The sequence below is a fragment of the Berghia stephanieae genome, chromosome 5 (assembly GCF_034508935.2).
Source record: "Berghia stephanieae isolate SIO BIC M18660-M18661 chromosome 5, UCSD_Bste_1.3, whole genome shotgun sequence".
Taxonomy (NCBI): Eukaryota; Metazoa; Mollusca; class Gastropoda; order Nudibranchia; family Aeolidiidae; genus Berghia; species Berghia stephanieae.
Window position 1 is genome coordinate 33,332,005 of NC_088364.1, and position 20,000 is coordinate 33,352,004.

The 20,000-nt window shown below is 34.9% G+C and overlaps 1 protein-coding gene across 2 annotated transcripts in view; it reads right to left on the reverse strand.

The window, feature by feature from the left end:
• The window catches only part of LOC144972789 (glutamate receptor ionotropic, NMDA 1-like), a 240,145-nt gene that overhangs the window by 13,658 nt on the left and 206,487 nt on the right, over positions 1–20,000 (reverse strand). For both annotated transcript variants that reach the window (XM_078914426.1, XM_078914427.1), the window contains 7 exons: positions 17,690–17,823; positions 17,139–17,325; positions 16,170–16,305; positions 15,565–15,782; positions 14,841–14,973; positions 2,096–2,279; positions 5–130 (listed from right to left, as the gene is read on the reverse strand). In XM_078914426.1, coding sequence (XP_078770552.1) covers positions 5–130; positions 2,096–2,279; positions 14,841–14,973; positions 15,565–15,782; positions 16,170–16,305; positions 17,139–17,325; positions 17,690–17,823 — 1,118 coding nt within the window. The remainder of the gene's footprint in view (positions 1–4; positions 131–2,095; positions 2,280–14,840; positions 14,974–15,564; positions 15,783–16,169; positions 16,306–17,138; positions 17,326–17,689; positions 17,824–20,000) is intronic.

Below are 20,000 nucleotides of genomic sequence, written 5' to 3' on the forward strand. Positions count from 1 at the left end.
TTACCTCTTAGGGGTGTGAGTCCACGGTTGAGTCCTTTTGGGCTAAGCCACTCAAATATCAGTATGGACGAACCCGTTGCGTGGACGCTGAAGATGAGAATGAGGGACCAGGATGCGTAATCGTAGGGTTCTGAAATTAAAAAGAAAATTGAGCAATCCATGATCACTTATAAAGCGTAATATTCACTAAACAAGCCCAAGGTGCTTTACAGGGCTTCCTAGCCAACAACAACACTTAACATATAGGCATAGTCATGACCCTTTAGGAGATATTTCAGTTGTTTTCCGACAGAGGCAACACTGTTAATGACCAGGTGCTCATATACACCTGACTACGGTGTCAGAATATGAATAAACAGTCTTTTTACAAGGTCTATACAATGCGCCGCTTAGAGCGGGATTCGAACCCTGGACCTTCAAGTCCAAAGGCGAGTGTCATACACAAAATGAGATAGAAACATGAGATAGATATATGTGAAGTTCCATTTAAAGGAAAGAGTAAAGGCATTTGTAGTTTCATTTTAGTAATCCGCAACATATAAAAAATCGGTAGCCAGCTAGAAATGTGTGACACAGAATAATATTTTTTCCCCTATCAATAATTAAGGAGTTACCCAAATTTATGACATTCAGCATACTAACTGATTGGCACAAGTGTGCGGGTAAATCCAACGTTACCTTTTACAGAGAAACTGCATCTTTATGCTTGAACAAAATTAATGCTCAATATTCACATATCTAGAAAAGGAAACGACACAAGAATGTGTCACCTTTAATTTTTTTTTCTCCATCCAAATCATTTTAAAATCTGAAATTCTACACGGAGAACAATTTTTTTCCAATGGTACGCGTGAACAACTTTAAAAGGAGAGTTAGATTTATATAAAGTTCACAATTTTTGTATAATACGTAATTATGGAAGGTATTTTTATTTCGCCATTTGTTTGGTTTTTTTACCTTAGACCCTATGATATTTTCATATTTATTATTTTTAATGATTAATAGGAAGTAAAGCATGTTTGGCTTAAAAACCCCAGCTCTTAACTCGTAAGGAAATATATTTTAAAAAATCGGACTCTGATGCTATATCCATTTTTTAAAACCAGAGTGCCAGTGATAAACTTTAAGAAGCAACAAACGCACGTGCATTTATAAAATAAAAATACAATTACTCGTTTCAGTTGAAAACAATATCGGTAGCAAGTGACTAATCCTTGGATACCAGTTGATTTTCGGACCAAGGGGAAGCCCGACCCTTGGGAGTGTCTTTAGACGGAGGGGGGGAAAGGAGTATTATACCAACCCAGTGTTGTACATTTTCCTATAAAATCATTGTTATATAGTCAATCAATATAGAAATATGAGAAGAGTAAATAAAATATTCACGTAAAACGAGATTAGAAATAGATTATATGATTTTGACCAATATTATTGGCAACTGTATTGATCGGAGAGAGAAGCACTATTGCATCCCACTGACTCTATCATGCGCCTGTAGGAATTTCTTTACATGATTGGTTTTGAGAATCAAGTTATGATGCTCTTATCTAAAGGTGGTAGAGTAATGATAAATATCACATTGAATCCAATTCTATATTGATAAGGTAAACTTGAGGTTAAATCTTGTCAGATTCGATTGTTTTCCTATATTGTCGACGTGTTTTCATTTTAAATTATACATTCCCTCTCTCAAAATCTGATTCCAATTAAATCAATCATGGTATGTGCTCATCATAATCACCATTATCATCATCATCATCATCATCATCATCATCATCATCATCATCATCATCATCATCATCATTATCATCATCATCATCATCACTATCAATAAAATCGCCACCATTAGCATCTCACCTTCACCACCAACACCACCGCCTCCATCACCACCACCACCACCACCACCACCACCACCACTATCACTATCATCATCATCATCATCATCATCATCATCATCATCATCATCATCATCATCATCATCATCATCATCATCATTATCATCATCATCATCATCATCGTCATCATCATCATCATCATCATCATCATCATCATCATCATCATCACATCATCATCATCATCATCATCTATAACTTACCTAGAAAAGCAGTGGGGGAAATGGCACCATCCCTCAAGGACACAATAATCTTGATCCCAGTCTCCAGGTAGGGTACAGAAAACTGAATGGCACGGGCTCTGTCAGGGTTGATTTTGAGTGAAGTGAAGACCATGTCAAACTCGTTGTCCATCAAAGCTTTCACAAGTCCATTCCAGTTGCCGTCCTGTAATGACAAGATTCCATAGTGTGACGTATGACACTCGCTTTTGGATTGGATTGTCCTTGCCTCGCTCGGCGCATAGTTGAGTCCCTGGAAAAAGGTCTATACTCACATTATTCTCTCACCGTACTCAGGTGTAAAATGAGTACCTGGCCTGTCTCTGTCTCCGTTGAAAAATCAAATTGCAATATCTCCTAACAGGCATCATGTCTCGTCCTACATGTTAAATGTTACTGTTGGTCAATGACCCCTTCTAAAGCGCTGAGCACGTTTAGTGGATATTACTCTATATAAATGCTCAAAAGCAACGTCAAATTTACTGGTTCCAATTTCATTGGAAGTGTGAAATCAGTTCCCCAAAGGACTAAATACAAATCTTGTTCAATTGATCTTTTGGATTCAGAGTGGTGGTATCTAATTTTTTCGCCCAAATTAATGCAGGTCGCCTGTTAAAGATCATCGATCCTAGCCATTTTACGCACCAAAATCATAAGAATCTGCCTATACGCCTTAATACTACAATAGCTATGCCACCTCATGATTCAATATGCATATGATTTTTAGGCCTCCGAAAGACTGGCTGGTTACACTCGTCCGAGTAGATTGAACCTGGGGAGAGGAAAGTGTGACGCCACGACTTCACTGCTCTATAGATAGTGTGCGCTTGGCTAAGAAGCTCACAATATTGCCATCCGGAAGAAAACGGACCAAAACACAAAACTCTGTGTAACCGTGAACTTTTATAGTCTGGATAATACAATTAAGTGAGAATTACTCATAAACACGGATGGCACAAAACAATAACAAAGACCCGAGTGGCGTAAACGTCATTCTCTATCTATAGGTTTAATGATAACACTGATAATGATAAAAATTATAACATTATTTAATACCACTATTTGTACCAAAGAACATAGAATTCCAGCTGCTATAATCAGCTTTTTGGTCATGAGGTATGACATTCGCCTTTGGATACGTAGGTGCCTGCTTCAAGTCCCGCTCTGGGCAGCGCAAAGTTGAGTCATTGTAACAAGCTCATTATTCACTCAATGCGCGTTGGTGTAAGATGAGTGTTGGGCTGATAAAAGCATTGTCTACGTCGATAAAATAGTAAATAGTGGTTCACAGACATGAGTCTCGTCTTACATCTGGGACTCATTTAAAAAACAAACAAACGCTTAAAGCACATTTATTGGATAACGCTCTATAATTTAAAAGATTAACTATTTTATCTTTAAATCTTTGTGATCACAAAACTCACATATACAAACACAAGTCCACAAAGACTATAAATGGTCGTTTAAAATAATTATTCTATTACATTTGTCTCTTGCATATATATTTTCCTATTCTACGCCCATCACTCCTCATTGTATTGCGTTAAAGTGAAATACTCACAGCATCCACCAGGCTAAAAACAATAATAAAGAGGTAAATAAGGTAAATTTCGTTCCTTCTAAGGAGGCTTCCATATTATTTTTTTAACATAGAGTCCGATTCGTCTCCCAGGGTAGACTATGGCTTTATGTGTCTACGTATAACATTTAATGTCTTTAAATTGTGTGTGTGTGGGGGGGGGGTGAAGGATAGTGGGTGTGGGGGGGAGGGGGGGGGTGGAGAGTCAGCCCTACGCTCAATTCTCCCTCCTCCTATTTCTCATCCGGGTTTAGAAAAGGTAGCCTCGTTTTTGAAAGGGCATGTTGTGTGTATCAAACCCAAAATGCACGCATGCACACTAATCGCGTATCACATCAATAAAATCTTATATGAAACTATTCTATTCCATACACAAAAAAAATATTAAGAAAAGTTTCCTTCTTGCGGCAATCCAAATTAAATTGAACAATAATAAAAAATAAATCTAGTGAAACCGACAAAACGTGCTCAACCCACCGTTAGGATGAATCATAGATAATCAATTAAATCTCATTATATACAGAAACTATGAACTTTTAATTTTAGTCTCGAGGCGGTTAAAGAAGACAATAAACACGGATTAAAAAAAAATAATACTCACGAAAACAACATTGAATACACAGCAGTAATGAGCAATTACTCTTAATTTATTATATCAATACGAAAATAAGCCATGGCCCCTTGTTAACAAAACATTTGATACAATAAAAGATGGTCATTTAAACTGGACTGAACTTTCATTTTTTTAAAATAAAAAAATAGTTGATTTATTTTTCGTTTTCATTTCTGGTTTGTTCTTTTGTTGTTGTTTTGTTGTTTCGTTGTTTTCTTTTCTATCTTTTCTTTTCTTTTCTTTTTTTTTTTTTTTTTTTGTACACCTTGCTGTGATAATCTTTATTGTAAAATTTTATACTGAAAAAGTTAGCAAATTCTCAACGTCGAGACCGTTAATACCATAAGATATGTAAACGTCAGATAGAAAAGGATAACTCGTACAGCACTTACTAACAATAATAATATTGTCATGAAAGAAAATGCGGTACAAAAACACCTAAAAAAAGATAAGTGAAAGAAAGTAAATAAACACACAGTCCTTCAATTTTCCTAGCAATATCTCTTCGATAATAAAATTGATTTTAAAAGGTTAAATTAGATCATGCTATTATCTCGTTCAACACGAGTGAAAACTGAACACATTAATTTGTTGGATTGCTCATTCATGTTGTCACAGTAAAGATTGTTCACAATTATCTTATTAAATTTTATTTTATTAAGAACTGAATTCATCTCACTCCAGTTATATTTCGGTAGGCTTAGATAAACTTTACCTTCTAATATTAGATCGTCTTTCCTTTTATAGCCTTCCCTCGAATTAATTTCTAATTAGTGAATACTTTTCGTTCTACATTCTGTCACGTAGCCACTTATTATAAAAGCTGATAGGTCTAACATTCGACACTCACTTTCTCTCCACAATCTATGCCGGACGGCCAGTCACTCTATTCCTATATATTATTGTAAGATTTTTATCTTTTGGGACTTTGTAGATATTATATCTACACCATTAAGACGCCGGAGCTTTTAACTTTGATTGTATAATCTTCAAGGATCAAACCCAAGCCCGCTGTACTACACTATAACCTCTTACCAATTGCCTGGAAGTGGAATTTTACGAGTCCAATCCTGTTATCAGAGGAATAGATCATCCAAGCCCATCAACTGCCTGGAAACGTAAACTTATGAACCTGATATATTATCATAAGTTACGTAAAGTATTCATATCTCTATTTGTAACTACCACGATCACTGTTTATCTCTTTTAATTAAATTTCATCATTATTTTTATTTCATTGTAAACAAATCGTTAATTGTTTTTCATTTATAGTAACTAGTAAATTCTGGGGCCTCATTCTACATATATCTTTATGCATAGTCGAGTAGCTCTTTACTCACTTGAGACCATGACATTTTGGAGGGGACACATATAAAGAATTGAATTTATTTAGTTACTTATATCTATTTCATCTAACTTTAAAGTTTAAATTATAAAACTCTTAATTGCCTCACTTGATCATATTTTAATTGAACTCCCTATTTACAGGATTAATTTTTTTTTCTTTTTCATTTCTTCATTTAAATGGAATAGCAATTTATCCATTCATTCTTTCATTCAAATTGAATAGCATTTTATTGATTCATTCCTTCATTCATTTATTCATTTATAAATTATTCATTCATTCATTCATTCATTCATCCATTCATTCGTTTATTCACTCATTTATCCAATCATTCATACATTTATTCCTCCCTTCATTCTTTCATTCATACATTATCCATTCATTCATTCATCTATTCACTCAGTTTTTCATTCATTCATTCATTCCTTGTCCACTTTGTTATTATATCACTCATTTCATTTTGTTGTTTGCCTCATTCATGAATTGTTTTCAATATGTTTACATTCCATAACGATTCATTCACCTGTCATCCAATCACTCAGTGTTGTGAACACATTTTGTAACTATTGTAAATCTTACGATATTTTATTGTTTTGTATTTCAGACATCACTGTTAAACACTCTTCAATGCCTAATTACAATTGTTGAACAACCATTGAACAAGAGAGAGGTCCCAGCCACGAACTGAGTTGGTAAATATATCCTTCATTATTCTCTTTTACATGAGTTGGGCATCACATAGTAACTATAGACATCGTGATTAGTTTTGCATAGTGATTTGTTTTAAATGCATTTTTGGCATATTACTGTTACCGAAAACCACTTATATATTATGTTCTGAAAAGTGAGTCTTTAAAAACTAAATAATAATAAAAGGAGTCTACTAGCCGTCGTGTTATATTTAGTGATAGATAACTTGGGATTATTTTGGCATCCTATTATTGTTATCACACTCTAGTATATTAGCGTCATTGCGAATAATTGTACACAAACTAACGACGAGTCACACACATTGGTGATACATTTTTCGTAGTAACATAGTTTAGAGTACACGCGATTGACACATTGTTATTGACACAAGTCATAATAACTCCGCATTGTATTGACACATTGCTTTATAAGATATAACGATAAAAGGCATCAAATTCAACATACATAATAAGTTGAAATAAGAGAGAGAGATTTCTAAAAATAGAACAGTTCATTCCAGTAAGTGTAAATAAATAAAACAGTCAGTAACAGTATCCTGTCAATATAATATATATAAAATATCGTAACTAATTTATTACAACATGGAAGCATATAAAAGATACTTAAGTCTCGCAAAGGACTTAGAAATACCCCAGGAAAGAATATTTTCATGGTGCGAAGAGAAAGTAAAAGAAGAAAAAGAACATGAAGAAAGAATTCGTAGAGAAGAAAATGAAGAAAGAATTCGTAGAGAAGAAAATGAAGAAAGAATTCGTCGAGAAGAAAATGAAGAAAGAATTCGTAGAGAAGAAAAAGAACACGAAGAAAGAATACGTAGAGAAGAACGAGAAGAAAGAGTCCAAGAAAGGGAACTAAAAAGACAAATAGCTTTAGCAGAAGAAGAAACCAAAAGGACCCAAATGATGCTGGAAATTGAAAAAACAAAAACCGGTCATGAAAGAAAACATAATAATAGTGATGAATTTTTCGTGAAACTTCCACGCATGCCAACATACGATGAACGCTCAGACTGTCTAGAATCCTTCTTACACCGATTCGAAGTTCAGGCTAAAGGTTATCGTTGGCCAGAAAGCAAATGGGCCACAGCCTTGATTAACTGCTTATCTGGAGAACCGCTAAAAGTTTTCTATACCTTAACAACTGAAGATGCAGATGATTATGGTAAAATTAAAGACGCTCTACTAAAAAGATTTAGATTAACGGAAGATGGTTACCAGGAAAGGTTTCACACTGCAAAACCGGAAAGTGGAGAAGACTTTAATACATTCGTGAACCGAATTACTCAATTTCTAAATCGGTGGCTTGAGTTGGCAAACGTAAAACAAGACGACTTTGCAGGCCTTTACTATCTCACGCTGAAGAATCGAATCTATCAAGCTTGCAACCCAGATTTAGTCGCATTCTTTAAAGAGAGAAAGCCAGAAAACTTGGACAAATTAAAAATCTACGCAGAAAACTTTAACAGCGCACATCCATTGACACCCCTTAGCAGAACATTGAAGGAACCATACTACGCTGCCGCTGCTCAGAGTCCATGTACACCTAAAGTTCAGTACTCAAATAGAACGAGCCGATCAATCACTCGGAACACGCAAGTGAAACAGGAGGATCATAGTAACAAACCATGGAACAAACAGTTCAATAGAGACCATAGCCGACCCTATCAAAACAAAACAAGAAATAGCACTGACAATAATACTGAGTATAAGAAAACCAACAAACCTATAATTAAATGTCAATATTGTGGAATGAAAGGCCACACAGCAGACAAATGTTACAAAATCGTGGGATATCCAAAAGAAACTGCAAATGCATCACTCCAAACAAGTGTAAACAATCAGACACGAGTAATGTCAGGAGAAAATATAAATGTGTATTGCGTGAAAGGTATGTCACTTTTAACACAAACTCACAAATCAGGATCGCTATTTTTTTGTGAAGGCAAAGCTAATGGAACTGATTGCAAAATATTGAGAGACACAGGATGCAGTACAGTAGGAATAAAAGCATCTTTGATCAATGACGAAGACAAAACTGGAAAAACGGTACAATGCATCACATTCGGTGGCACAGTCGAAACCTTTGAAACAGCTAACGTGTACATAGAAACCCCATACTATACAGGAATAGTGGAATGCTGTATACTTCCCAACCCCGTCGCTGATGTTATTGTTGGCAATATAAAAGGTCTTAAAGACAACCCAACAGATGTAAAAGAATGGTCATTAACCCAAGAAACAGCTTGTCTAGCAGAAACAAGAAAGATGACTAAGACAACAGAGAAGCCAATGACTATTTCTCTTGAACCACAACAATTTGACAGGAACACGTTCATTGAAGTACAGAAAAAGGACCCGACTTTAACTTCATATTTCAATATCGCAAACAAAGGGACGAAATCAAAAGTTGAATACATCATTGAAAAAGATATTCTGTTCAGGTTACATAGGAAAAGAAACAAAATAGCTAAACAACTGGTCACGCCGAGTATTTACAGAAACAAAATCCTTGGAATAGCGCACGATTCAATAACTTCTGGACATCTTGGGAGCTCTTCCACATTGAAGAGAATATCCGAGAATTTCACATGGCCTGGAATTACTAAAGACGTCCGAGAATATGTGAAATCGTGTGACACATGCCAAAGAAGAGTCGCAAAAGGCAGAATACCGAGATTGCCATTAGAGACAACCCCAGTTATTGAAAAAGTTTTTCAAAAAGTTGCTATTGACATTATAGGCCCTTTAACAAAATCAGATAGAAACCATACACACATACTAACACTAGTCGATTACGCAACCAGGTGGCCAGAAGCGATAGCATTGAAATCAACTACATCGGATCACATAGCTGAAGCATTGATGACAATTTTTACTAGAATAGGCATACCAAATGAGATACTGTCGGACAATGGACCCCAATTTACATCACATATGATGCATGAAACCATGAAACTCATGGGAATCCAACACTCATTCACAACTCCCTACCACCCCCAAGCAAATGGTCTTTGTGAAAGATTTAATGGCACTCTAAAGAATATGTTAAGAAAAGTGTCAGCAGAAAAACCAGATGATTGGGACAGATACTTACCAGCAATCCTATTTGCATATAGAGAAATACCCCAAGAATCTACAGGCTACTCCCCATTTGAGTTGATGTATGGACGATCACCTCGCGGCCCGATCAATATAGTAGCCGACATTTGTAAAGGGAATGAGGAGGACAATAACGAAATTATGTTTGCTTACGAATATGTAAGAAACCTGAAAGACAGAATAGAGGACACATGTAAGCTAGCACAGGAATCCGTCACTAAAAAAAGCAGAGAAATACAAGGAATACTCCGATAGAAAAAGCAAGTCAAGAAAATTTGAGATTGGTGACAAAGTACTAATACTCTTACCCGATGACTCGAGTAAACTTTTAGCTACATGGAAAGGACCATTCAAAATAACAGCAGTAAAATCTAATGTTAATTACGAGATTAAAATCAACAACACAACAAAGACATTCCATGCAAATATGCTAAAAAAATATTTTGATAGAGACACAGTGTCGCAACCTATGTTTACTAATATCGAAGCTTCAAATGCAGGATTAATCATACCATTGGTCATGGGACACAGACACCCGAGACAGAAAAACAAACAAAAATCGCACAATTGCAACCACCTAAGACAAAAAAAGAAGTACGCAAAGTACTTGAGCTCCTAAATTTTTACAGGAAATACATTTACAACTTCGCGCACATCGCGACACCGCTAACAAATCTGACAAAGAATGGGTCACCGAACAAAATTGTTTGGACAGAAGCGTGTCAGAATAGCTTTAACCAATTAAAGGCATTACTCTGTTCAGAACCAATTCTTAAATTACCCGACATGTCAAAAGAATTTGTTGTAAGAACTGACGCGTCTGATAAGGGCATCGCAGGTGTACTATTACAGGAACATGAGGGAACTCTAATGCCTTGCTTATATGCAAGCAGAAAATTATTGGACAGAGAATCACGATACTCTATAATAGAGCGTGAAGGACTGGCCATCGTCTTTGCTTTAAAGACATTCAGCAGATATTACTGCTAAAAGAGTTTGTGGTCGAAACGGACCATAAACCACTCACGTACATAAGAAATAACAAAATGAATAATAGTAGTGTACTAAGGTGGAGTCTATTTTTGCAAAATTACACTTTCAGTATCTCTCACATACCAGGCTGTGAAAATATTCACGCCGACCTACTTTCTCGATTAGTGTAATGACGTGAGAAGGGTATAACTTAACCTCTCATGCATACTGTTAGTTACCTCGAAAATTATGCTAAATCAGAACACACAAATTCGATAATTTTATTTGTAAACATGATGACCCAACTTAATGTAACATTGAGTATTGTTTGGATATATATACCATACCCATTCATGATTTGGGAAATCTTCTCTTTATCTATTATTGTTATGAATTTTCACTCATTTATGATTAATAATTGAAATGTCAATATTCCATTTACATTTTCATTCATTTCATTCAGAAAATTACCTTCATATCATCGACTTAAATCATGCTTCATTGCCATCACTATTGTTTATCACAATGATTTGTAATTACATTGCCATCATGTCGTTCATCACAATGATTTGTAATCACAATCTTTCATTGTTATTGTCGCCCATTCATATACCTACGTTAATATAAACATTTCCATGTCTAGTTAATAAATAATTTAATTGTAGCACAAATCATAACAATGGATTAATGCTAGAGTATCATGATAGTAAATTTACTTCCGTTTGTAAAATCTATCTTTCCCATAATGGTTAAAGAGTATATTTTAAACGTGGGTGGGGGGTGTCACAGTAAAGATTGTTCACAATTATCTTATTAAATTTTATTTTATTAAGAACTGAATTCATCTCACTCCAGTTATATTTCGGTAGGCTTAGATAAACTTTACCTTCTAATATTAGATCGTCTTTCCTTTTATAGCCTTCCATCGAATTAATTTCTAATTAGTGAATACTTTTCGTTCTACATTCTGTCACGTAGCCACTTATTATAAAAGCTGATAGGTCTAACATTCGACACTCACTTTCTCTCCACAATCTATGCCGGACGGCCAGTCACTCTATTCCTATATATATATTGTAAGATTTTTATCTTTTGGGACTTTGTAGATATTATATCTACACCATTAAGACGCCGGAGCTTTTAACTTTGATTGTATAATCTTCAAGGATCAAACCCAAGCCCGCTGTACTACACTATAACCTCTTACCAATTGCCTGGAAGTGGAATTTTACGAGTCCAATCCTGTTATCAGAGGAATAGATCATCCAAGCCCATCAACTGCCTGGAAACGTAAACTTATGAACCTGATATATTATCATAAGTTACGTAAAGTATTCATATCTCTATTTGTAACTACCACGATCACTGTTTATCTCTTTTAATTAAATTTCATCATTATTTTTATTTCATTGTAAACAAATCGTTAATTGTTTTTCATTTATAGTAACTAGTAAATTCTGGGGCCTCATTCTACATATATCTTTATGCATAGTCGAGTAGCTCTTTACTCACTTGAGACCATGACACATGTGAAGAGAGCTTTTAGCGCCATGTAGGCTACCTGATAACGCATACGAGAATTAATATCAAAGAAATAGGATTCAATAGTCTGATGTCACGTTTTCCCAGCAACGAGGAGCTTGGTTCTAAACAAAGAAAATCGCTACGACTTTTTATTCTTCATGCTGGCTAGAACTTTTCCACATGTCATGTGATCAGCATGTATAAAAGTCAAAAGATGAACAGATTTATAATGTTTTTCTCCTCTGGATACAATTTTATGTTCGTCGAAGTATTTCTTAAGGGCGCCCGCCATTTTTCCTATAGTTTAGAACCAGTTACTATAGTTACTATGCGTCATTACAAGGGAAGTGACGTCACGAATGTTGAAGCCTATTATCACATTTGCCTTCGGACAGCTATGAGTTACGCAAAGTTGAGTCCTTGGAAAAGATTTTTAATTTTTACTAACATTCTCTCTATATACTCAGGTGTAGAAAACAATAGTAATAGAGCCTCATAGATGCCATGTTTCGTCTTACTGGTTAAGTGGATAACGGTCTATTCAAGTGTTCATGTTAAAGAATAGTTTTATGTAAAGTTGCTTTCTATCGCAATGGTTGTATGCTTTTGAAATAAAATAAAACAACTTCATTACCATTATTATTATTATTATTATTATTATTATTATTATTATTATTATTATTATTATTATTATTATTATTACCATCACCATTAATATTATTATTATGATCATCATCATCATCATCATCATCATCATCATCATCATCATCATCATCATCATCATCATCATCATCATCATCATCATTATAATTATAATTATTATCATCATTATAATAATTATAATATTAATTATTATCATTGTTATTATCATTGTTATTATTATTATTATTATTATTATTATTATTATTATTATTATTATTATTATTATTATTATTATTATTATTATTAATATATTATTTTATTATTATTATTATTATTATTATTATTATTATCATTATCATTGTTGTTGTAACCATCATCACAATAACATATTCACATTTGATCAGGGTAGCTATGAGTCACAACTACGTGATTAATATTACTGACATAGGAATCATATGTACTTGAGGACATGCTCATCGCCTAAGGTAATTATCAATCGTAATATTAATGATATTTAATTATTGTTGATGTAGGATTGTATTGTGAATAGAAACATATTAAGAAAGAAAGATAGAATTATAAAATAAGTAGATGCATTTCTTTTTAAATCCGTTACAATCTTTAATTACAAGTTTTAATGATAGAAATGATACTAGATTATCAACTCCAATTAAATATGATATAATGGAGTGATATTAAGCCTTGAAATTAGGTGGGCTTAATTGTTCAAGTCGATAGACTTCCAACCAACGACTAAGGTTCTATACTGAGACAATTGTTGACTGTTTCTTCTGGGCCAAAATATCCTCAAAAGATTGAATACGAATGTAAAGTAATATACAGCAATAATGAATCACACTATCGAAAAATGACTTAATTCTGGCAGTACAGGCTTTGGCTCCTTTCAAATAAAGTCAGGCAAGATTTTGCATTGTTAGTCACCGTTGTTACACAATGATATTATTTTTTTTTTTTTTTGGGGGGGGGGGGGGGGGGCTTAGCGTTAATTTTCACATTTTTAACTCACATTACATGCGTATCTTTCTTGTCTGCAGTGTAAACTTGTAAATGGCCGTAGACAATGGAATAATGAACTTGATGCCATATTATTTGATTCACGTCAGCTTCACCGCAAAGTCCCGGGTTTAAGAGTCTTGATAAAGATGGGGGTCATTTGAATTTTAAATCGATCGATATTTGAAGAAGGAGTTTTCTAGCCAAATTTTTGAATACGATTTTTTTTCACCTGTCGTCTTAAAACGGTATAATATCGGCCTGGACAAGATTCATACAATTAATTCAATTGTAAACTAAAGTTGTAAAATTTGAGATTCAGTAAATGCCGTCATTGAAAAGATCGATTTATGTTCCTTAAGCGTCAACAATCAAAAGTTCCTAATTCTGATTATCTTTAATAAATAGTTGAGACCCCGAAATATTTGCGGAGAAAAAAGGGACATTACGAACAGGCACTCGTCTATTATTTTAATTATTATATTACTGTATTACGGAAACTATCATAGATTGAGTCTCATCTTGTGAGACATCAACGATTAAATTGGTCATGTAATAGTCTGTATGTGGTTGCCAACAGGGTAGTTGTCAGTTAGCGATTTATAAAGCCAAGGTCAATGAAATGATCATTATGCCATAGTAAATATTCCAAATTACCGTTTGAGTCAAACGAGTGATAGAATTACTCTTAATTTAAAAAGAAAAGGTTTGCAAGTTACTCGTATATTAACATTCTGTAAAAATAATTGTATGTCGCTAAAATTTGTCATTAATTCTATGCTCGTTGGCAAAAATTCAATTAGGGCTGTAAGGGACAATGTTGATCCCCAACCTTATTTTCTAAAAAAGAATAGATAACTGATTTATCGTTATCGAGGTCATAATACAAAATAAACGCTATCGGTCATAACAGTTTTATGTTGTTTTTTTTTAATAAAAAAGGTATGTTTTCATTTGATATAACAAGGCAAAAAGAATGTAAAACTGACGTGAGCTGAGAAACGGTTGGTCTAGTATCGTTTCAATCTCTGAAATATTATATTAACTCTTTCAAAATTGGCCATCATAAGATTTGCAGTGAATCAAATCAAAAATCCGTGCCTTATGACCAGAATGTATTGTAATAGGGGCTTCGTGAAGGATAATGAGCATAGCAAAATTCCAAAAAAAAAACATTCCTGTTTTTAAAAGATATATATTAAATGGAATCACGACATAAATCTATTTACCGAGTCAGTTCCTCCCCACTGCCCGTCCTTGACTTCTTTTAGTTCAGCGTCAAAATTGAGCTCCACTTTGAGAATCTTTAGAAGGTCAATGCTAAGTCCAACACAGCATTTCTTTACTGTTCCGTTTCGCAATCTGAAAATTTTTCATCATCATTCAGGGAAAAAGTAATAGGGAGTTGTTAACATTCTATAATCAACACCCACCAGTTTCACTTTTGACCACGTCAGGCTAACCAAAAAAAAAAAAAATAAAAAAATAAAAGAAGAAGAAAAAAAGGATTCTTTCAAAGTATTACTCTGAAATGAATTTCATTTTTTCTTAAATTGGATGACCTAATGAGGTCTGACTAGAATTTGCTGTTGACTTTAGTGAACAAAATTCTCCACGCAATTATGAAATGCTAAAATTATTTCTGATTAATTGAAGATGATGTGACAATGACAATGATGATCGAGAAATGATAATGATTGTGATAATTGTGGTGGTGATGGTGGTGGTGGTAGTTGTGATAACAAAGAAGGTCATGATGGTAGTGATGATGATGATGATGATGATGATGATGATGATGATGATGATGATGATGATGATGGTGATGTTCGACGGAGTAATAAGAGTCATTGATAGGATAATGGTGATGGTGGGAGTGGTGATACTAGTGGTATTCATAGTTGCCATGAATATCCAAATTAAAAAATGATAAAAATTATATAAATATTGTCTTACATGTTTTTCTTTTCATCTCTGACGTAAACATGGCAAAGCAGAGAGTTCTCGTCACAATCCCCCTTTGGAGTGAGATTACGGTAGACAACGTATGGAGTTTCATACAAAGTTACAATGCGCATAAATGCCCGTTTCGGTTTCCCGGATGGTGCCATAGGAGATTCTCCAGGCCATGTGATGTCTTTCATTTTTAAGCCTTGCCGCTTCCATCTTCCAACCTAAGGATCAACAATTTTAAAATCTGTAGGAAGCAAGAGCTAAGGTTCAAGAATTGGCAAAGGTAAATAATAAAGAAGAAGAAGAAGGAGGAGGAGAAGGAGGAGGAGGAGGAGGAGGAGGAGAAGGAGGAGGAGGAGGAGGAAGAGGAGGAGGAGGAGGAGGAGGAGGAGGAGGAGGAGGAGGAGGAGGAAGAGGAAGAGGAGAAGAAGAAGAAGAAGAACAAGAAGAAGAAGAAGAACAACAACAACAACAAGAAGAAGAAGGGGAGAATGCGGAGGAGGAGTAGAGGAGGAGTAGAGGAGGAGGAAGAAGAATTTCCGGGTTTGAGTACCGCTTCATGAACAATTGTTTTGTTTTTTCTCTTATTAGTAATTTAAATAGTGTACCTCTTTCCACTGCTTTTTGATCCTCTGTCCATCGTACCACTGCAAGTTAGTGATGGATATCTCTGTGTCCCGCAGTGTACCGTTCCTGTTGAAGACAATATTGGGCTCATCCCTCATGGTCACGTTCAACATGTAGCTGAAAAAAGTAAGAATTGATGGTTAAGTAAAATATCCACCCCTTGTGCTCACCAAGATAATATCAAGCAACACAAAACAAAAAATAAACAACATTTGTAACCATTAACGTATACAGAATTTGAGAGATAATTTAGTGAGGCTATGGGATCTAGTGGTATGATGAGACCTGCCTTCAGAGCGGAAGGTCCTGGATTCTAGTCCCGCTCTGAACGGCGCATAATTGAGTCTTTGAAAAAAAGTTCTTGACTCACATTTTCTCACCGTACTCAGATGTAAGTCCTAGTTTCTAAACAATCCGAGGGATGTGGAATAAAATGAGACAGATTTTACTACGAGGTCTAGTTAGTGTAGCCTAGTATTTTTAACAGCTAATGGTTATCATAATCAATGGCTATAAAGTCCATGTGCTTGACATACATCTGGGGATCAAAAACTAACACAATATATATATAGACGTCTATCTACCTATTTTTAAAATACCGCTGACGATTTCATCAATAAAGAGCACAAAATAAAAACAAAAATTATACACTATAATAGTAGTACTTTGGACAACATGGGTGATTCCTGTTGACATCAGACATCCTGTTTGATGATTTTATCTATATGCCTTCATTTAATGCCTTGGCGAATGGATCTGATGGGACCGTTGCGAAAGGGCGTAATGCTTTAAAACAAATTATAGTGGTCCGTCAAAGCCATAAGGAGCCGAAGTTTTTCCCGATTTCTTTAGCAGTAAATGAGCAATAGCAATTGCTTGCTACCCTTTGGACAGGACTGTCCATCTTCTAGTAATTTGTTAGTGTAAGGGTCTAAGAAATACCCACTTACTCATACAAAACACGTCCATAATTCCAAAACTGTTTTTGCGTGGACTTGCATGATAGCTTTGGTGGGATGTCCATATTCTTTATGTTGGGATTGTCTTGCATCATTTTCAATAAGGCGTTAAGCCAGATCTTGACAGCGACCCGAAGAACAACTTTCATGGCCTCTTGGCCATAGTCAAAACTTAAACCTGGAAAAGAAAATATGTTATTTATATGGGATTTTTAAAAATATACTTATCTCCTATTGTCGTACCAAAAACAACATGCTACGAGTTTAGAAACGTTAACACTAAATTATTTGAATGCCTTACATCTGTTTAGATCTAGTAACACTAGATTTAACAATAAATATGAATGGCCTGATAATTTTTTGGGTTGTTTCAGAATAATATAATTTTTCTGTCATTGTCATTGAACTGTTAAAGTCATAAATAAACTTAAATTTGTATGAATGATTGAATATGATTGTATCGTCTCTATAGACGCTTGCCGTGAACAATGTGTTTAGGTTTGTTGGGGTTTTTTTTCGAGTGATTCAGTCTGTATACCTACCTAAAAGTCCAACCGGGAATATTCTCGGAGCATACTTGGCGTGTGGGATACAGGATCGTGTCAGAATCCACACATAGTCTGTACCTATCAAATTCAGGTCCGAAGCCGCTTCAATTATGTCATAAGATGTTCGGCTGAAATAAAATGGAATATTATGTGATCACCATAGTATCAAGTTTTGGTGATTTAGATGCTAATATTGAATTTATAGTAAACAAAATTAAACTTGGGCTGAATGTATATTTTATTCAGGGCAGCATATCTTTTTTTCTTAATTCTCTTCTTGCCAACTATTTTCAGGATTGTTCCCGAAATGCCATACTTACCCACTCAATTTATCAGAACAAGTACATAATAATATACATCCTTTCTTCAGTAAGACGAGCTTTACAAAACAGCAATTTAGTTCTTATAAATATATTTTTTTTTAATTATTTAAATTTTGTGATGTACAAAACCAATCTGGATGAGAAAAATATTCATTGTATCGTAGCGAACCAATGCCCTCATTGGAAATAGTGGGTTTTGGGTCTTCAACACACAAAAAAGCATAGATTCTCTCAAATTTGATCATTTTGACTTTATTGTCAATTTTCTTCATCTAGATCATTCCGACAAAATACCGTTTTGAGACGATGGGTCATAATTATGGATACAAAGTAAATTTTCAACACCGAGTCCATCCCATGATATGATCAAACACGCATCGTCCCTCTCTCTGACTGGCAGTAAAATATAAACCACAGAAATATCACTTGTTTTACGTAAACCGCAACCACTATTATTCTGCCGTACTCTAGGGAAAAAAACGTATTTTAAAATGTGGCCAGAAAACTCGTCCTTCAATTATAGATCGATTCAAACCTGGGACTTTGCGAAGGTCCTGGTTTCGAGCCTCGCGCTCGGCGCATAGTTGAGTCCTTGGAAAAGGTTCTTTACTCACATTCTCTCACCGTACTCGGGTGTAAAATGAGTACCTGGCCGTTAACAGCGGTGTCGTTGTCCTAAAAATTGTAATATCGCCAAACAGGCGGCATGTCCTGTCCTACATGTTAAATGTTGCTGTTGATCAGGGACCCCTTGTAAAGAGCTTTGAGCACATTTAGTGGATATTGCTCTATATAAAGCTCAATTTAAAAAAATAAATTAGAAAACAAACATCAAAGATGTGGCCATACTATCCAACTCCCACTCAGTATGATTGGTATTGAACGGCATCAAAACGAATTATAATTAAATTGACAACCCAGAAACATCCGAAAAAATAGAATACTCTTTGATCAGAATACTAATAATACTAACAATGATGATTATTTATAACAATGATAATGAAAAAAAGAGCTAAATAAATAAAGAAAGAAAGAAAGAGAGAGAGAGAGAGAGAGAGAGAGAGAGAGAGAGAGAGAGAGAGAGAGAGAGAGAGAGAGAGAGAGAGAGAGAGAGAGGGAGATCGGCGGGCGAGGAAATGAGAGAAAAAGAGAGATAGAAAGTAAATGTAGATATAAATATTATGTGAGAGAGATAGACTAAGAGGGAAGAAGAGGGTGATAAAGATGGGGGGAAGGATTATATAAGAGAGAGAGAGAGAGAGAGAGAGAGAGAGAGAGAGAGTGAAAGAAAAAAGAGAGAGACAGAGAGAGAAAAGGATTATAAGAGTGTGTGTGTGTGTGTGTGTGTGTGTGTGTGTGTGTGTGAGTTAGGGAAAGGGGCAGGGAGGTGAAGAGAGAGAGAAGGGGAGAGAGAGAGAAAGAGAGAGAGAGAGGGAGAGAGAGAGAGATAGAGAGAGAGGGAGGGAGAGAACTTGCGAGTAACGTCTTCTTCGCGGACTTAACTTTGCGAACTAGGGATCTACGGGTCTCATGGTGAGTGTAATACCAACAAGACCACGAACCCGCGCATTACTTGAAGTTTTTCACTCCCATTGTGCATGTACTCGAATGTACGAGTATGTTTGTCCACCATAAAATATCAGCTCCCAGAGGGAGCTAGATAGATAGATAGATAGATAGATAGATAGATAGATAGATAAACAGACAGACAGATAGATAGATAGATAGATAGATAGATAGATAGATAGATAGATAGAAAGAAAGATAGATAGATAGATAGATAGATAGATAGATAGATAGATAGATAGAAGATAGATAGATAGATAGATAGATAGATAGAATAGATAGTATAGATAGATAGAATAGATAGATAGATAGATAACGAAGATAGATAGATAGATAGATAGATAGATAATAGATAGATAGATAATAGAATAGATGAGATATAGATAGATATAGATAGATTAGAAGACAGAAGAATG